The sequence below is a fragment of the Pocillopora damicornis genome, chromosome 12 (genome assembly GCF_964200805.1).
Source record: "Pocillopora damicornis chromosome 12, jaPocDami1.2, whole genome shotgun sequence".
NCBI lineage: Eukaryota > Metazoa > Cnidaria > Anthozoa > Scleractinia > Pocilloporidae > Pocillopora > Pocillopora damicornis.
In genome coordinates, this window is record NC_142681.1 from 16,042,992 (window position 1) to 16,060,439 (window position 17,448).

Consider the following 17,448-nt stretch of genomic DNA (forward strand, 5'->3'; position numbering starts at 1 on the left):
CACCGGATCCTAAGAACGCACGGGCAATTCCTATGACTCCCTCGGCTCTTATCTCTCCACTTCCACTGTGACAGCAGCTAAGTACCACCAGTTTAGCTCTGACTTTCACTCGTGAGACATCAGCCATCGTCAACATGTAAGCTTCCTTCGGTGGGATAGCGTCTTGACTGTTGGGAGTGGGAATGGGGGAGAGTGCAATTTCCCCTCTTTCCGCGTTACCATGGGCAGCAAAATGTATCAAGCTCACTGAACTTATCCGCTCAAGTACCGCCTGCTTCGTTGCTTTCTCTTCAACTAGAGGCGGAACACCCACCAGTCGTCCGACCATCTCCGCTTCCTTTCTTGCACCTGGCAATGGTTGCAGCCAATTAACCTTGGGATTGCCTATTACCAAGGCACCAGTGTTGCTGTGATAGTCCTCTGGACTATCTTGAATGTTCTTGAGTGTTGTCAACGAAGGAATGATACGGATCTTATGAGTCTCTGACAAGTATTCGGCTCCCTCCTTTTCACTCAGGGCAGCAAAGGGAACTTTGTACAACCTGCGGTCAGGAACAATAATGACTTCAGGCTCATCAAGCAAATCATAAACGGGGGCAATGAACATTTTGTAACACAAGTATAGACTTGAAATCACTTTCTCGTCCTCGTCCTCGTCCTCGTCCTCCTCCACAAGTCGCAATCTTGCTGAGCTCTTTTGCGCGGGGGAGAGAGGTTGCAATTTAATCGTATTTAAAGACCGATCTTCACAATCTTTAGTGGGCAAAATACCAAAACTCCGGAAATTATAATCCAAAAATTGACTCAAAGAAAAATCTTTGGGTAACCCAGCCTGAACTAGATTCTCTTCTGGGGATACTCTTCTATAGTGAAGGACTCCACTTGTTTTCAAGATCCACAAATGCAGACGATTCTGAAAATAAGAAATGTACAGACAAGTACAGTTTCTTTTCTTTCTTAAAATGTCCTCAATGCCAAACCAAGATTGTCGATTAGCAGAGATGTGCGTTTCAACCGAGTACTTCTCTGCCATTAAGTCTGATAGGCCTCTAGCTCGACCCAACTCCTCAACATAAAGAGCATCGTGAACATTTCCGGTGTCACAAAGCAAAGTACAAAGCAGCTTGTAGGGGAATATTCCTGTGTTCTCCAGAAATGATGTTTTAAACTGATCATTGGCGCCCAAGAAATATCTCAGCTCCTCATACTTTTCAATGCACAGGTGAAGACACGACAGAGAGTCTTTGATTTTATCTTGATATAAATACAAAACGGCGTAGCTTCGGAGGATTTCAAACTCTCCTCTTCCATCTCCAATATCTCTGGATATGAATAAAGCTTTCTCCAAGCGTACTTCCGAGGCTTCAAAATCACCAACAGTTCTAAACAAGTTTCCAAGGTTTCCGTAGTCAGTTGCCTCCCCTCGTCTGTCGCCAATTTCAGTTCTGATGACAAGCGCTTTTTGGAGATACTCTTCAGCCTTGTCGTATTGGCCAAGCGACTGAAACACAGTACCTAGGTTTCCGTAGTCAGCTGCCTCCCCTCCTCTGTCGCCAATTTCAGTTCTGATGACAAGCGCTTTTTGGAGATACTCTTGAGCCTTGTCGTATTGGCCAAGCGACTGAAACACAGTACCTAGGTTTCCATAACATGTTGCTTCACTTCGTCTGTCGCCAATTTCAGTTGTGATGACAAGCGCTTTTTGGAGATACTCTTCAGCCTTGTCGTATTGGCCAAGCGACTGAAACACAGTACCTAGGTTTCCATAACATAATGCTTCCCCTTCTCTGTCGCCAGTTTCAGTTATGATGACAAGCGCTTTTTGGTGATACTCTTCAGCCTTGTCGTATTGGCCAACGGACAGAAACACAGTACCTAGGTTTCCATAGTTAGTTGCCTGCCCTTCTCTGTCACCAATTTCAGTTCTGATGAGAAGCGCTTTTTGGAGATACTCTTCAGCCTTGTCGTATTGGCCAAGCGACTGAAACACAGTATTTAGGTTTCCGTAGTCAGCTGCCTCCCCTCCTCTGTCGCCAATTTCAGTTCTGATGACAAGCGCTTTTTGGAGATACTCTTCAGCCTTGTCGTATTGGCCAAGCGACTGAAACACAGTACCTAGGTTTCCATAGTCAGCTGCCTCCCCTCCTCTGTCGCCAATTTCAGTTCTGATGACAAGCGCTTTTTGGAGATACTCTTCAGCCTTGTCGTATTGGCCAAGCGACTGAAACACAGTACCTAGGTTACCGTAGTCAGCTGCCTCCCCTTCTCTGTCGCCAATTTCAGTTCTGATGACAAGCGCTTTTTGGAGATACTCTTCAGCCTTGTCGTATTGGCCAACGGACAGAAACACAGTACCTAGGTTTCCATAACATGATGCTTCCCCTCGTCTTTCGCCAATTTCAGTTGTGATGACAAGCGCTTTCTGGAGATACTCTTCAGCCTTGTCGTATTGGCCAACGGACAGAAACACAGTACCTAGGTTTCCGTAGTCAGCTGCCTCCCCTTCTCTGTCGCTAATTTTAGTTCTGATGACAAGCGCTTTTTGGAGATACTCTTTAGCCTTGTTGTATTGGCCAAGCGACCTAAAAACATTACCTAGGTTTCCATAACATGATGCTTCCCCTCGTCTGTCGCCAATTTCAGTTGTGATGAGAAGCGCTTTTTGGAGATACTCTTCAGCCTTGTCGTATTGGCCAAGCGACTGAAAGACAGTACCTAGGTTTCCATAAGATGATGCTTCCCCTCGTCTGTCGCCAATTTCAGTTCTGATGACAAGCGCTTTTTGGAGATACTCTTCAGAGTTGTCGTATTGGCCAAGCGACTGAAACACAGTACCTAGCTTTCCATAACATGATGCTTCCCCTCGTCTGTCGCCAGTTTCAGTTCTGATGAGAAGCGCTTTCTGGAGATACTCTTCAGCCTTGTCGTATTGGCCAACGGACAGAAACACAGTACCTAGGTTTCCGTAGTCAGCTGCCTTCCCTTCTCTGTCGCCAATTTCAGTTCTGATGACAAGCGCTTTTTGGAGATACTCTTTAGCCTTGTCGTATTGGCCAACGGACAGAAACACAGTACCTAGGTTTCCGTAGTCAGCTGCCTCCCCTTCTCTGTCGCCAATTTCAGTTCTGATGACAAGCGCTTTTTGGAGATACTCTTCAGCCTTGTCGTATTGGCCAACGGACAGAAACACAGTACCTAGGTTTCCATAACATGATGCTTCCCCTCGTCTTTCGCCAATTTCAGTTGTGATGACAAGCGCTTTCTGGAGATACTCTTCAGCCTTGTCGTATTGGCCAACGGACAGAAACACAGTACCTAGGTTTCCGTAGTCAGCTGCCTCCCCTTCTCTGTCGCTAATTTTAGTTCTGATGACAAGCGCTTTTTGGAGATACTCTTCAGCCTTGTCGTATTGGCCAAGCGACCTAAAAACAGTACCTAGGTTTCCATAACATGATGCTTCCCCTCGTCTGTCGCCAATTTCAGTTGTGATGACAAGCGCTTTTTGGAGATACTCTTCAGCCTTGTCGTATTGGCCAACGGACAGAAACACAGTACTTAGGTTTCCATAGTTAGTTGCCTCTCCTTCTCTGTCGCCAATTTCAGTTCTGATGACAAGCGCTTTTTGGAGATACTCTTCAGCCTTGTCGTATTGGCCAAGCGACTGAAACACAGTACCTAGGTGTCCATAACATGATGCTTCCCCTCGTCTGTCGCCAATTTCAGTTCTGATGACAAGCGCTTTTTGGAGATACTCTTCAGTCTTGTCGTATTGGCTAAGCGACCTAAAAACAGTACCTAGGTTTCCATAACATGATGCTTCCCCTCGTCTGTCGCCAATTTCAGTTGTGATGACAAGCGCTTTTTGGATATACTCTTCAGCCTTGTCGTATTGGCTAACGGACAGAAACACAGTACCTAGGTTTCCGTAGTCAGCTGCCTGCCCTTCTCTGTCGCCAATTTCAGTTGTGATGACAAGCGGTTTTTGGAGATACTCTTCAGCCTTGTCGTATTGGCCAAGCGACTGAAACACAGTACCTAGGTTTCCGTAGTCAGCTGCCTCCCCTTTTCTGTCGCCAATTTCAGTTCTGATGACAAGCGCTTTTTGGAGATACTATTCAGCCTTGTCGTATTGGCCAAGTGACCTAAAAACAGTACCTAAGTTTCCATAAGATGATGCTTCCCCTCGTCTGTCGCCAATTTCAGTTGTGATGACAAGCGCTTTTTGGTGATACTCTTCAGCCTTGTCGTATTGGCCAAGCGACTGAAACACAGTACCTAGGTTTCCAGAACATGTTGCTTCACTTCGTCTGTCGCCAATTTCAGTTGTGATGACAAGCGCTTTTTGGAGATACTCTTCAGCCTTGTCGTATTGGCCAAGCGACTGAAACACAGTACCTAGGTTTCCGTAGTCAGCTGCCTCCCCTTCTCTGTCGCCAATTTCAGTTCTGATGACAAGCGCTTTTTGGAGATACTCTTCAGTCTTGTCGTATTGGCCAAGCGACTGAAACACAGTACCTAGGTTTCCGTAGTCAGCTGCCTCCCCTTCTCTGTCGCCAATTTCAGTTCTGATGACAAGCGCTTTTTGGTGATACTCTTCAGCCTTGTCGTATTGGCCAAGCGACTGAAACACAGTACCTAGGTTTCCATAACATGATGCTTCACCTCGTCTGTAGCCAATTTCAGTTCTGATGACAAGCGCTTTTTGGAGATACTCTTCAGCCTTGTCGTATTGGCTAACGGACAGAAACACAGTACCTAGGTTTCCGTAGTCAGCTGCCTCCCCTTCTCTGTCGCCAATTTCAGTTCTGATGACAAGCGCTTTTTGGAGATACTCTTCAGCCTTGTCGTATCGGCCAAGCGACCTAAAAACAGTACCTAGGTTTCCATAACATGATGCTTCCCCTCCTCTGTCGCCAATTTCAGTTGTGATGGCAAGGGCTCTCTCAAAATATTCCTTTGCTTTTAGGCTTTCGCCAAGTTTATAAAGCGTAATTCCATACCCTCTGTATAAGTCAAACAGTTTCCTACCGTATCTTTCTGCATTTATGTAGTCAGAGATATGACGATAAGCGCTGAAAAGAACGGTATAGATGTCGCTGTAAAATTGTAGCAGTACTGAATCAAATTGGTCTTTGCTGTTTTGATCGGTGCCATTTAGCAAAATCAAACATTCGCTGCATATCTCAATGGCTTTCTGAATGCGATCTGAGTTGAGCAAGAACAGGGAAACAAATAAGGCGAGGCTCATGAAAGGTGTCATGGCTTCTGCTGTTAGGTTTCCATTGCAATCCTCAACTGTTATGAGGGAAACATTATTTTTAGTAACACAATACTAACAGGTCGATAATCTTGATTAATAACGAGTCACTTCAAACAGGAACACACATGTTAAGTTATAAAAACGGGCTGGGTCGATTACACCCGGAAGCTATTTGTAACAAGCTGAAAGAGTTAGAATTCACAATATCCACTTAAAAACAAAAAAAACAAAAGAAAAAAGTGAAGAAGTCGGTTGGTAACCTTTCATTTTCCTCAAGTTGGGATTTTTGCAGAACATTACATGACTTTAAAGTCATTGGACAAAGATGAAAAAAACTGACAGACTTTATCTTAACTTTTGCAATGAGAACTTTCCACATGCATAGTTTCTATAAACAACGGGGTAAGTTTTTGAAGAAACTTTGGTGGGGTATTAAAAAAATATTTGGTTTTACCAACTGAGTTGACAATGTAAATTGGCCATGATAATGAATTTCAGCCGTCGTTTACTTCCGTTTGAAAAATGTCATTAACCAAGTTCACTGTGCATTTGTCATGGAAGAAGCAAGTCCCATACATGAAATTTCAATTCCAATATTGGAACTGACAGTCAGTGTTATTGCGTAAGGCTCTCCAGAATTATTCGAGAAGAATTGGAAATGACAGCAGACCAAGTTTACTTCTGAACTGACTCAGCTTCCGTGTTGAAGTACATCAACCTTGTTAACTCGCAGGTAAGCGAACCGTAGAAACTAGACTTAACTCACTGGGTCACTGTCGTAAATAGTAGCGGAGCTCGCAGAGCGTAGCCCCAAAATTATGCAAAATAGTAGTAGCCCATCAAGCCGAAAAAATTTGGATGTACGACTGTTCGACCGTACGACCGTACAAGGTGCTTCTTTTAACATGCGTGGTCAACTGTACCGCGGGCACGCCAACGCCACGGCTTTGTCCAGTAGTTCAGTGGTCAGTGCACTGGGCTGCGAGTTGGGCGACCCGGGTTCTAGTCCTGGCCGGGGCAAGGCGTTGTGCCCTTGAGACGTGCGGGGGAAAAAAAAAATACGAGCTCCGCTTTTAGGCTTGGCTAAATCTATATATTATACTTTGACCTAGGTTTTTTGGTTCCTTCATCTCGTCACGTGATGTAAAAGAAACATTTTGCCCTTAGGTTGAATCATATTCCTACCGATTTCTGTCTTTCATCTTTTTGTGAGTGAACGTTAAAAGCCAAAAATCTATTATGTACATCCTCGATGTTGGAGCAGTCTGAAGATTAGTGAAAAGTCTTACAAACTTCAAAGAGAACTTAAAGATTATCCGCAAATGGCCTTAAAGGAATGACAAAGGAATTAATTGTAGTTTTAAAACAGTTACAATTGGAATATAATAAATCAATGTCAAGAAAGCTCATACAGGTTATAAACAAATAGATACCAAATGATAATCGCATAAAAAAAAAATAAATTACTAAGAGTTTTGGTTTTAATATTCAGTTTTTTCTACCTTTGTTCACATTTCACTCAGGTGATAGACAGTTGTGCCTGACTTAAACTACATTCATATTTGAAAATCAAAAAGTTTCATTGTTACTAAGAATTTGTCACAGGATTTGTGATCGAACTAGAACTTCTGGTCTTTCTAATCATATGAGGAAACTAAAAAAATTTCTCTTCCCAGTGTCTCAACTTTCTAGATAATTAGGAAACCGGAAACAGAAAGAAATGGGAAAAGAGATTCCCTTCTTAATTGATAATGAAGCTCATTGATTCAATCAATGAAGAAGATTGAAGAATAAGAGGCTTGGTTATATCATGTATTGTGAGGTAAGGAAGCTACCTTTTCTCAAAGGAAACAAACTGCTGCCATGTGTCATAGCCTGACTCGCTGATTTATTTTTGAGGCATTATTCGCTTTGATTAAAAACAAACAAAAAAGACAAGAATAAAATACAAATTCAGCTAATTAAAAATCCATGGAAATCAAAAGAAATCAGAAAGGAATCAGAAAGGAATAGTCTACAATATAAGTTCTAGTTTCCCCATTCTTAGTTTATTGATTTTGTTAAACCGGCTGTCAAAACGTATGTGCAATGCAGACCATTAGGATCACTCTATTTTATTTCTTATTCATGAATAATACAAGAATGATTAATGAGAAAATTGCTCTAGTTTTCTCGAGAACTATTCGACAGTTTAAATAATGTACCGTCCAAAATGTTTGTACTGGAAATTCCCTCGCTCGATTTTATTGAAACACCGTTCTTTTGGTTCATTATCGAGATGATCACACAATTTTCCACATGATACCCTACCGTCGATTGCATTTACCTTTCCAAGGTGATGTCACTAAACTTCTGGATAAAAAGAAAAGCCTGCAAGATTTGGCCGAATTACCCTTAATCTATCCCCTTACAGTTATGTTGGTGTTAATGCCTATTTAGTCACCGGAAATTCATTGTAAAGGACAATAAAGGATAAATTAAACGGTATAAAGCTACAGAGATTTGAGAAGACCGCTGGATAACGAACTTATTTCACTGTGGTGGCGATTCAATGGCGCCATCAACCGCTTAAATGAAGGGCTAACGCTCGAAACGAGACATAACTACATATTGCAAAAACAAAGTTCGAAAAAGCAGCTACAGGGCTTTGCCATGAGAGCCTTACCTCTCTACAGTTACAAAATGACTAAGGCTGATAAAAACCGAGTAAATAGGAAAGATTTTCAATCGCACTTACCAAGATGTTGACAATGTGGCTGATGCTTTCAAAATGAAACAACGAAAATATTGAATTACACCCCGCACTTTTCTCAACCTTCCGAACTTCCGCTGTCACGGCGTTTTAGGTATCTAGATCACGTGTGTTTTCGATTATTCCCCTCCCGCTCTAGGCTACTCGAAATAAAATTGCATATTTTTTGTGCGTTCGCATGCCCGTCTATCGCTTCCCATTAACGTTGAAAATGGTCAGTGGTCATGTGATAAAATGCTTATTGACCGAATTTAGTGGGGCCAGTGGAGAAAATATTTGGCTCTGGGTGATGAAGCTTGAGCCTCGCTGCGCTCGGTCCATAAGTCATGACCCCGAGCCAAATAAATTCATTCCGGCCCTACCACTCAGTTTATAAGAACACAGTATTTCGGTTTTGTACGTCCAACTTTTGTCACACACGATGTAATTGAACGTGGAACAGATCGATCCTAAGTTTCCTTTTTAACGCTAAGCTATCTTTGCGTGATAATGGACTGATTGTCTTCGTGAACTTTTCATTTTCTAGCGGGTGTGATTCGCATGATCGAAGCCAAAAATACTAAAAAAACTTAGTGACCGTATTTTGGTTTGGCACGTCACACTTTTCTAACTAATGATGGATTTGAGCATCCAAAAATGACACATCTTACTTTGTTTATTCGAAAACGCCAGGCTTTAGTGTTCATCCCTTTTAGTTCGTTAGGATTTGCATCACGAGATCGATAAGATTGAGCGTACAACTAAAGCTTCTGTCTTTAAACAGTAAGCTATCTGTGCGTAAAAACTGACCCATTGTACACGTGAACTTTTCATCTTCTTGAGGGTGTGATTTGCATGATCGAAGACAAAAATAGCAACTGAGATAATTGATAAAAAAAAAATAAAAAAAGAAAGAAAACGGACGGAGTGGATCTGTAATTTGCTTGAACATAACCACATCACTGGTCTTACCTTTGAAGGTGTTAATCCAATGACTGAAATATGGCAACAAGTAAATGAGGAGGTAGCTTGACTTTCAGAGATAATCAATAGTTATACTTAATAGTCCTTCATATTTCTTTTGAGAAGGGAAGAGAGGTGGGGGAAATGGACTGGACTACAGTTACGCTGTAGGATCCGCGCATCCGGAAGGGACTTTCCTGAAAACTCCTAATGGCAATAGTGCTTTTCAACCTTTTTGTTTCCTCTTTTCCTCAGACAATCGCCAGAAACTTGCAACTAGAGGGCAATAACACCCAGCGATCATTTGAATGATAAAAATTATATATGGCTTAGGTTCTTCCATGTCTTTAAAAATAACAAACAATTGCCAGCTTGACAAGCTTGCTTCCCGTTTAATTTAGTATTGATGTCAACATTACCTGATTTCTCGAAATGCGGAGAAATTTCGTTTTCGGGGTGATGGCTTTTACGGCTAACGGTTAAAAGTTTGGCCATTTTACGAGTAACGGTTAAAATCATTCCATGAGTTGTTACCAGAAATGTTTAACAACTCGTTCCATAAATTTTTACCAGAAAAGTGTTTAACTGCTAATTTTTTTGGCCGTTTTACGGCTCACGGTTAATCTTATTAAGATTAAGACCGTCTATCAAACACTGTTACTGCCAATTTGTGATTAGGAAAAATGAAAACTGTGATTAAAAGTATTTAACAAAATTACTGAGAATAGGATCTGATCAATTATCAAATACGATCGAGAAAAAGATTAAAATGGTATGTTTTTTTTTTCCTGAAGTGATTCATTATGTACGAGACGTGAACTAGTGATTCTCATTTGACGAAGTGTTAGTACAAATCATAAATATATCTCTAACCTTGCAGAAGATAGTGAGAGTTATACTCCCCAGTTTTCATGCAACTTTCGAAAATTCAAAACGGAATTCGAATACTAATGGCGAATTAATGAGAGGGGGATCTGGGGGACGAATCAACATTTACTCCGAAGATTTAAGTGTTCCATCTCAAACGAATAAATTTCGGTTTCGTACGTCACACTCTATAACCATTGCATTATAAATATGTCTTGATATAGGATTGATTTTAGTTTTTGATCACGTGATTGTGGAAACCATCAGTTTCTCGAACTAAACGATACTGAACAATCTTAGTTATAATGAGGTTGAAATATATTGTATAAAACCTTAACGGTTTTAAGAAAGCCGTTTAACGGTAGAGATATGAAGCATCCGATCAACGGAAAAGTACGCCTATACTATGTATGCAGTAACATTGAATTTAAGAAAGAAAAGTCTTTCTATCAAGAGATTAAAACATTTCTCTTCTTGAGCGCGCAGCGTCATGACTTATCTTCTTACTCGAGACTCTGGCGCTTAAACAGAGAAAAAAACGGATTACGGCGTTTAGAAAAATATGTATTTTAGAATTCGCCGCTGGACAAAAAAACAAACAAACAAACAAAAGATTTGTGCTCGTATGCCTGTCTATCGCGTCCTATTTAGGTCGAAATTTTCAACAGTTAGTGGTCATATGATAAAATGTTTATTGACTGAGTTTTGTTGGGCCGGACGGGAAAATATTAGGCTCTCGGTCACGAAGCAAGGACCTTGCTACGCTCCTACCTCTCAATCAATAAGTACACAGTATTTGGGTTTGTATGTCACACTTTTATCCCTAATGATGTAATTGAACATGAAAAATGAGGAGTGTTATTCTATTTTTCATGGGGAACGACAAGCTTAAGTGTTGATTCTTTTAAAGCTTTCATTTACATCACAAGATTGATCACAATACAACCTAAGTTTCTTTCTTTAAACGGTAACCTATCTTTGCGTGACAATCGACTTATTGTCTTCGTGAACTTTTAATTTTCTAGCGGGTGTGATTTACATGATCGAAACCAGAATTGCTAAAAAAAAAACTGAGTGACTGTATTTCGGTTGAGCTTGTTACACTTTTCTGACTAATGACGGATTTTAGCGTCCAAAAATGAAACATCTTCCTCTGTTTATAACATGTTCAACTTTCGTAACTTAGCACCAAGTCACACAACGCGTGACGCTTTCATGAATTAATCGTTTGCGTTTCCTCGAGAAGTGAGCTTTGGCCGCCACTGCTGACATCGGTAAAAGACATTCTGCATTATAAATATGCCTTAATATAGGATTGAAGTTAGTTTTTGATCACGTGATTGTGGAAACCATCAGTTTCTCAAACTAAACAATGCCGAACAATCTTAGTTATAATGAGGTTGAAATATATTGTATGAAACCATAACGGTTTGAAGAAAGCGATTATACGGTGAGGATATGAAGCATCCGTTCAACGCAAAAGTACACTTATACTCTGTATGCAATAACAGTGAATTTAAGAAAGTTTTAGTTTCTCTGACAAAATTAAAACATCTCTCTTCATGAGTGCGCAGCGTCATGACTTATCTTCTTATGCGAGACTGGCGCTTAAACAGACAGAAAAAAGAAAGGGATTACGGCGTTTAGAAACATATGTACCGTAGAACCCGCCGCTAGTATCTAAAAACTTAAGCGAATAGTATCTCGACCATGAAACATTTGTGTACAAGTAGAAAACGGAGATTCAATTGGAGTCTACCGCAATCTTGGAATCGATCGTTAAACCCTCCTAAAAAGTGTCAAGTTAATAGCTAGTGGAGATCGTAGCCACCGGAGTACCACGTAATGAAGCACTACGGATTTCCTATATCAACGTGGGACAATCCAGTTTTATGATCATCAATTTCTCAAATTGTACAATACTCAATAACCTTATTTTAGTTAATGAGGATAAATCATACGGTATAAAGCCACAGAGATTTGAAAAAGTTGCCGTAAAACCAATTTATTTCGCCGTGGTGACTATTCAATCGCGCCATCAACCCCTTTAACGAAGGGCTAACACTCGAAACGTGACGTATCGCAAACATAAAGATCAAAAAAGTAGGTACTGGGCTTTGCCATAAGTGCCTTACCTCTCTACAGTTACTAAATAACTAAAGCTGATAAAAACCGAGTGACTAGGAAAGATTTTCAATCGCACTTACCAAGATGTTGACAGTGTGGCTGATGCTTTCAAAATGAAACAACAAAAATAACGAATTACTTTTCCCAACCTTCCTAACTTCCGCTGTCACAGTGTTTTAGGTATCCAGATCACGTGTGTTTAGGTTATTCCCTTCCCCCCTCTGGGCTTATCGAAATAAAGGGAAAAGTTTTAAATTGCATACTTCTTGTGTGCCCGTATACCCGTCTATCGCGTTCCATTTAGGTTGAAATTTTTAACAGTTAGCGGTCATATGATAAAATGCTTATTGACCGAATTTGGTGGGGCCAGTGAAGAAAATATTAAGCTCAGGGTCATGAAGAAAGGACCTCGCTGCGCCCCTACCACTCCATCAATAAGTACACAGTATTTTGGTTTCGCACGTCACACTTTTATCACTCATGATGTAATTGAACATGAAAAATGAAAAGTGTTATTCTTTTTCAACAGGAAATGTCAGGTTTCAGTGTTTACCCTTTGAAAGGTTTGATTTTCATCACAAGATCGACCACAGTACAACCTCAGTCTATTTTTTTTAACGCTAAGCTATCTTTGCGTGATAATGGACTCATTGTCTTCGTGAACTTTTCATTTTCTAGCAGGTGTGATTTGCATGATCAAAGGCAAAACTACTAAAAAAGCCAAGTGACTGTAATTCGGTTTTGCACGTCACACTTTTGTAACTAGTGATGGTTATAAAATAATCGAGATAGTTCGCACGCTCTCATAGGTCAACTGGTTAGTTTAGATGAGAGTATGTAAACACAGCTTGTTGGGACGTCACACTTTTAATATTTACCGGCGCAATTTGAAAACATTTCAAACTCACAGTTTTCCCAATACTCGCAAAGTAATTTCAAGTATAAGTGATAAATATCGGAATTGGAGAAAAATGTGCTAAGTTTTGATCTGAGGTTTGGCTTCCGTCCCCCCTCCTCAGTGAGGAACAAGAAGGAAGAAAAAGAGGAACTAGCGCTTTGCCTGCCTTGATGATCATGAACTGTACGGCCTCGTCGAGAGAGTTCAAGTGAAGACGACAAATATGCAACAAAATGCACAGTAAACATCGAAATGTAAGGAAACAAGGAAACATTTTGGAAAAAAAAAAATTTGAAAAATTGTTCGACGCGCCCTACTTTCAAAGAAACCATAAAAACTATATATCACTGAAAAACTTATAAAGTATGGAACAAAAGTTTTAAAAAGTTTTTTTCCCCAGCAAATTTAGTTTCAGTGTTTTCTCTAAATAAAGAGTAAATGAAATGAAAGTTTGGAAATTTGACCGGATCTTGGTGACAGTAACCTCAAATCAAAACTCACAATTTCAAGGCAGTAACAAAACGGTTTTTTGTTACTGCCTTTGCTACATTACAAAAATGAAGAAGCCGTTTGTTCGTTACGGCTGAACGAAGACAAATATCATGCTGCTTAGGTCTCTAAGGCAGGGTGATTAATTTATTTTTAAAAGATGACATTTAGTTGCCCTTTTGGTGTGCCCTGAGCAGACGCCGGTCCCTCGCAAAAATGCCGAGTAATCAAGTCGATTTTGAAATTAACGCAGAGGTCACATAATCGAAAGAAGTCGGTGACGCTGATTGCAAAATGAGAAACTTTATAAAGCGAGACTACATTTTTCAAAATAAACAAACAGTGACGTGGCTTGATTAAATTTCCTGAACTTAGGAGTCATCAGATATATTGACAACTGACATATTTAAACGTTAAGTCAAGTACATGCGTATTCAAAGTGGGGAAACTTTGCATCGATATTGGTTGAAAGCGAAGGTAGTTGATTAATTTATCTTACTTGACCAATACTGTTCCAATGCTGGACTCACGCTTAAAGAACAGCGGTTATGTGTTATAAGTAGGTCCAAAATTAACGACCAATCGCCTAAATTTAGATAGATTTTGCCTTTTGGATATTTCTCAGATATCATTGGCTAATTTTCAGCTGGTTAAGATGTCAATTTTTTACCTATGTATTTTCTACCTTTCTTTCACTTCATTCGCTTGCAGTTTATCACTTCCCTTTATCGGAATAGTAGTTGAGATCTCCGTGCTCATCTGATTAAGTTAACAAATTCTTCCAGCTTTTGCATGATTCAATTTTGATCTCTTCAGATTCACCGTAAAAGGAAATATCTCATTCAGAAAACAACTGATTTCCTTGGTTTCCCATCCTGTTATCACTGAAAACTTTCCACTTGAATATTCTCTTCGCATATCTTTTTTTTCCTCTAATTGCTGCTTCCTGTTCTCTGTTATCGCACTTAGCTTGTTTTGAAGCCAAAACAAAAGTAAAAATACAAAATACACCACCGACAGATATTGGCTACAAAAGTAATTAGAAAAAAGGCTATAAAACGGACAATTACAAAAATGCACGGTCATTCAAGGCTACTGTTCCTCAGTGAAGGCGAGGCCGATCTTTGACGAAGAAAATGGCCGTTGTACAGTTGTGTATTTTAGCGCTGTTTGTGGCTTCCACAAAAAGTAGCAGTATGTATAACATGTATTCCAACATGATCATACTGGATGACAAAGGAAATTACAATGTTTCCTACAACTACTATGAGTTCGCAGACAGACTGGAGTTTATGGTGGAAGTAAGAACCACAGGTTGGGTTGGTTTCGGTGTTGCTGGAGTAGCACCAAATAATATCAGTAACTATGATGTGGCAATAGGGGGTGTGAAAGATGACGGAACAAGCTATCTGCTGATAGGTCGGAATAACAAAATGTAAACTATCTAAAATCAAAAGAAAAAAACGCGGGCTCGACACATGTTACGATTTTTGTCTGATTTCTTTCATTTAAGTTAAGACGCTAAATTCTGATCGCGAAAATATGTAAAATAAAAGTGAAGAATTTAACTTACAAAGTATAGTGGAGATATGGACGCAAGTCTCTAAATTTAGAGAGAAATGGCATGTTTATTGTTTATGTAAAACATTTGGTATTAGTGTACTCAAAATTAATATTGTTGCTTCAAAAATTTCGTCTTTTATCACTGGCGTTTCATCCGCTTTTATATTTCTAGCTTAAGCCTCGTTTTAGTCAAATTCAGTTGAAAAGAAATTAAAGCCGGGTATATACCGTTTCTGTTAAGGAAACATGATTTGTTCTGAGGATAGAAAAATGGAACATAAAATTCTAATTTTGCGTGTGTCGAATGACGTAACATATTCAAATGACCATGATTCAGTAAAATCGCTTCAGGCATTGAATATTCATCAAGACACATCTGCTGTAAATGCAGAAGTCAACTCCCTACCCGCGGAACACTATAACATCAACTCTTGAAATTCTTGGCAATGAGTCTATTTAAATATTACGCACCATAAGTCTCTGGAATATCAGTTCCACGAAAAGGATCTGTCGCACACAGAAACCTTTAACTAATGGATCAAGTGAAGTGTATTGGGGAAGGCCTGTAATTGTGAATATAAGGTAACTTTCCTAGTAACTAGTATCAGGCAAACAGGAAAACATCATGAACGTCAAGATCTGATGAGAGGGCGTACTCTGATCTTTTGGGCGGGTACTCAAGTACTCTTAGCCCATACCAAATCTTGTTAAGGAGCCATTTTAAGACCCTAGCTATTCTGGACTTAACTCCTCAACTTATTTTTATATCTTAGACTACCAATGAACCAGAAACTCCAGTCTATATCTATGATCTGTTTCTCTTATCTGCTCAAAAGGTACGTTACAGTTCATAAAAGAAAATTATAATACGTTTCTTTGAGAGCACGCGGTGTTATAGACTGACTTATCTTCTTGCGCCAGACAGTGGCGTTTTAACAGAAAAACAAACGTAGTTAATGACCAATGCAAATTAAAGCAACTGCAAAACAAGAGACTGTAATGCCAAGAATTTTCTGGGATATCAGCGAGGAAAGTTCACAATAAAAATTTTGACGTTTTTGATCTGTTTATCGATGGCGTGATTGTATTGATAAGGATAAAATACAGAGTATAAAGCCACAAACGTTTCGAAAAGTTGCCTTACACCGAATACATTTAACTGTACGTGGTGGCGACTCGTTCACAACTTGAATTAACCAGCCACCGGGTAACCCAAACATATTGACTGGCTAATAAAGACCAATTACTACTAGGCTTTTGTTACTTTCTTTGTTGTGTTTTTAATGTATGCAAATTAGGATGTGCTTAAAAAAGCAATAGAAACCGTGTATAATACGCACCGTGATTTTGATGGTTATTTTTATAAAAAAAAAAGTGCGTATTATACACGGGTAAATACGGTAACCCAAACATATTGACTGGAGCTTATCATTTGAGCGTGGTCTATCTGTGGAGGAGGTGGCTGAAAAAGTCCAGAGAAAGATCGGTAAAGAATGAATACACAATTGTCGGGTTAAAATCCTGAAGTTGTACTTGCGCCTTTGCAAAAGACCCAGTGATATGGGTAGAGAGAGGACAAGAAGCCATGTTAGAATGTTCTTAATACAATAAATGGTTTGAACCTGGGGGTAACATGTGATATTGATATATACCTAGAATTTAACTCAACAAAACGATCACTGTGATTGGCTGATTCTTGGTCACGTGCCCCTGATCATATTCATCAGGACTCTCGGGAAAATAAAACTAACTGTTTCCCTCGGGACCATACATAAATTGTAGAGTGTTGTCTGATCGTCCGGGTGAGTGTAATCCTGAGAAGGACTGTTTTCAGTAGTTACCACTACCGACAACAGCTCTCCTCAGGTCTCCACTCACCTGGACGATCGGACTACTCTATTACATAATGTTCTTAGTAATAATCAACGAATGTAGTCTATTTCACCTCTGTTAAAATGTGATGAGCATCAAATAGTCGAGGAGGACCTATCACATTTTTGTTCCAATTCCGGTCTGATTTTTAGGTTGGAGATTGCAATTAAATTTTCATATGAAAGGTCTAAAGGAAGATAACTAAACAAAAGCAAAAACCAGAATAATCGCTCAAAGGTAAACTCTAAATATGTAATTTTCCCTGAGAAAACGTTTTTTTTCGGCTTACGTATTATCAGCCACACCGGTCCTACTCTTGGGTACCTCCCATCATCGTGGTGTATTCAAGGAAACTTGATTTAAAGTTGTCTCTGTAAATAGTTTCATGTAAAAGCTGAAAAATGAACCGCAAACTTGGTAGCGTTATAATTTTAAACGGGTCAGTTTAATTGTTAAAATTCACTCAGCAGCAAGGCCTTATCTCATTTACGTGCAATCTCTTCCTCTGGCGTAGCTGGTCATGTCCACGCTGTGTAGTCCTTCGCTCCAAAGCTGAAATCAAGGTATTTTACGTCATATCTAGATTTCAATGAGGAAAATTTTGTTTTGCTGACATAGTACGGTATCATCATTCTCACGTAAATACTTTGGATAATGGAACGAGAATTCGATACTAGA

General features: G+C 39.8%; 1 protein-coding gene and 1 long non-coding RNA gene across 4 annotated transcripts in view; one reads left to right on the top strand and one right to left on the bottom strand.

The window, feature by feature from the left end:
* LOC149036722 (tetratricopeptide repeat protein 28-like) overlaps window positions 1-2,216 on the bottom strand; it is a 7,603-nt gene extending 5,387 nt beyond the window's left edge. Inside the window, exon 1 of one of the 3 annotated variants that reach the window (XM_089189611.1) lies at window positions 1-2,216. This exon is cut by the window's left edge and continues 237 nt beyond it. In XM_089189611.1, coding sequence (XP_089045737.1) covers window positions 1-1,033 — 1,033 coding nt within the window. In that variant the 5' untranslated portion in view covers window positions 1,034-2,216. The other 2 variants (XM_089189613.1, XM_089189612.1) reach the window with 2 other exon arrangements.
* Window positions 1-16,043, top strand: part of LOC149036716 (uncharacterized) — a 90,497-nt gene extending 74,454 nt beyond the window's left edge. The window contains exon 2 of the long non-coding RNA XR_016181745.1: window positions 15,672-16,043. This is a non-coding gene — a long non-coding RNA (uncharacterized LOC149036716). The remainder of the gene's footprint in view (window positions 1-15,671) is intronic.
* Window positions 16,044-17,448: the final 1,405 nt, after the last annotated feature.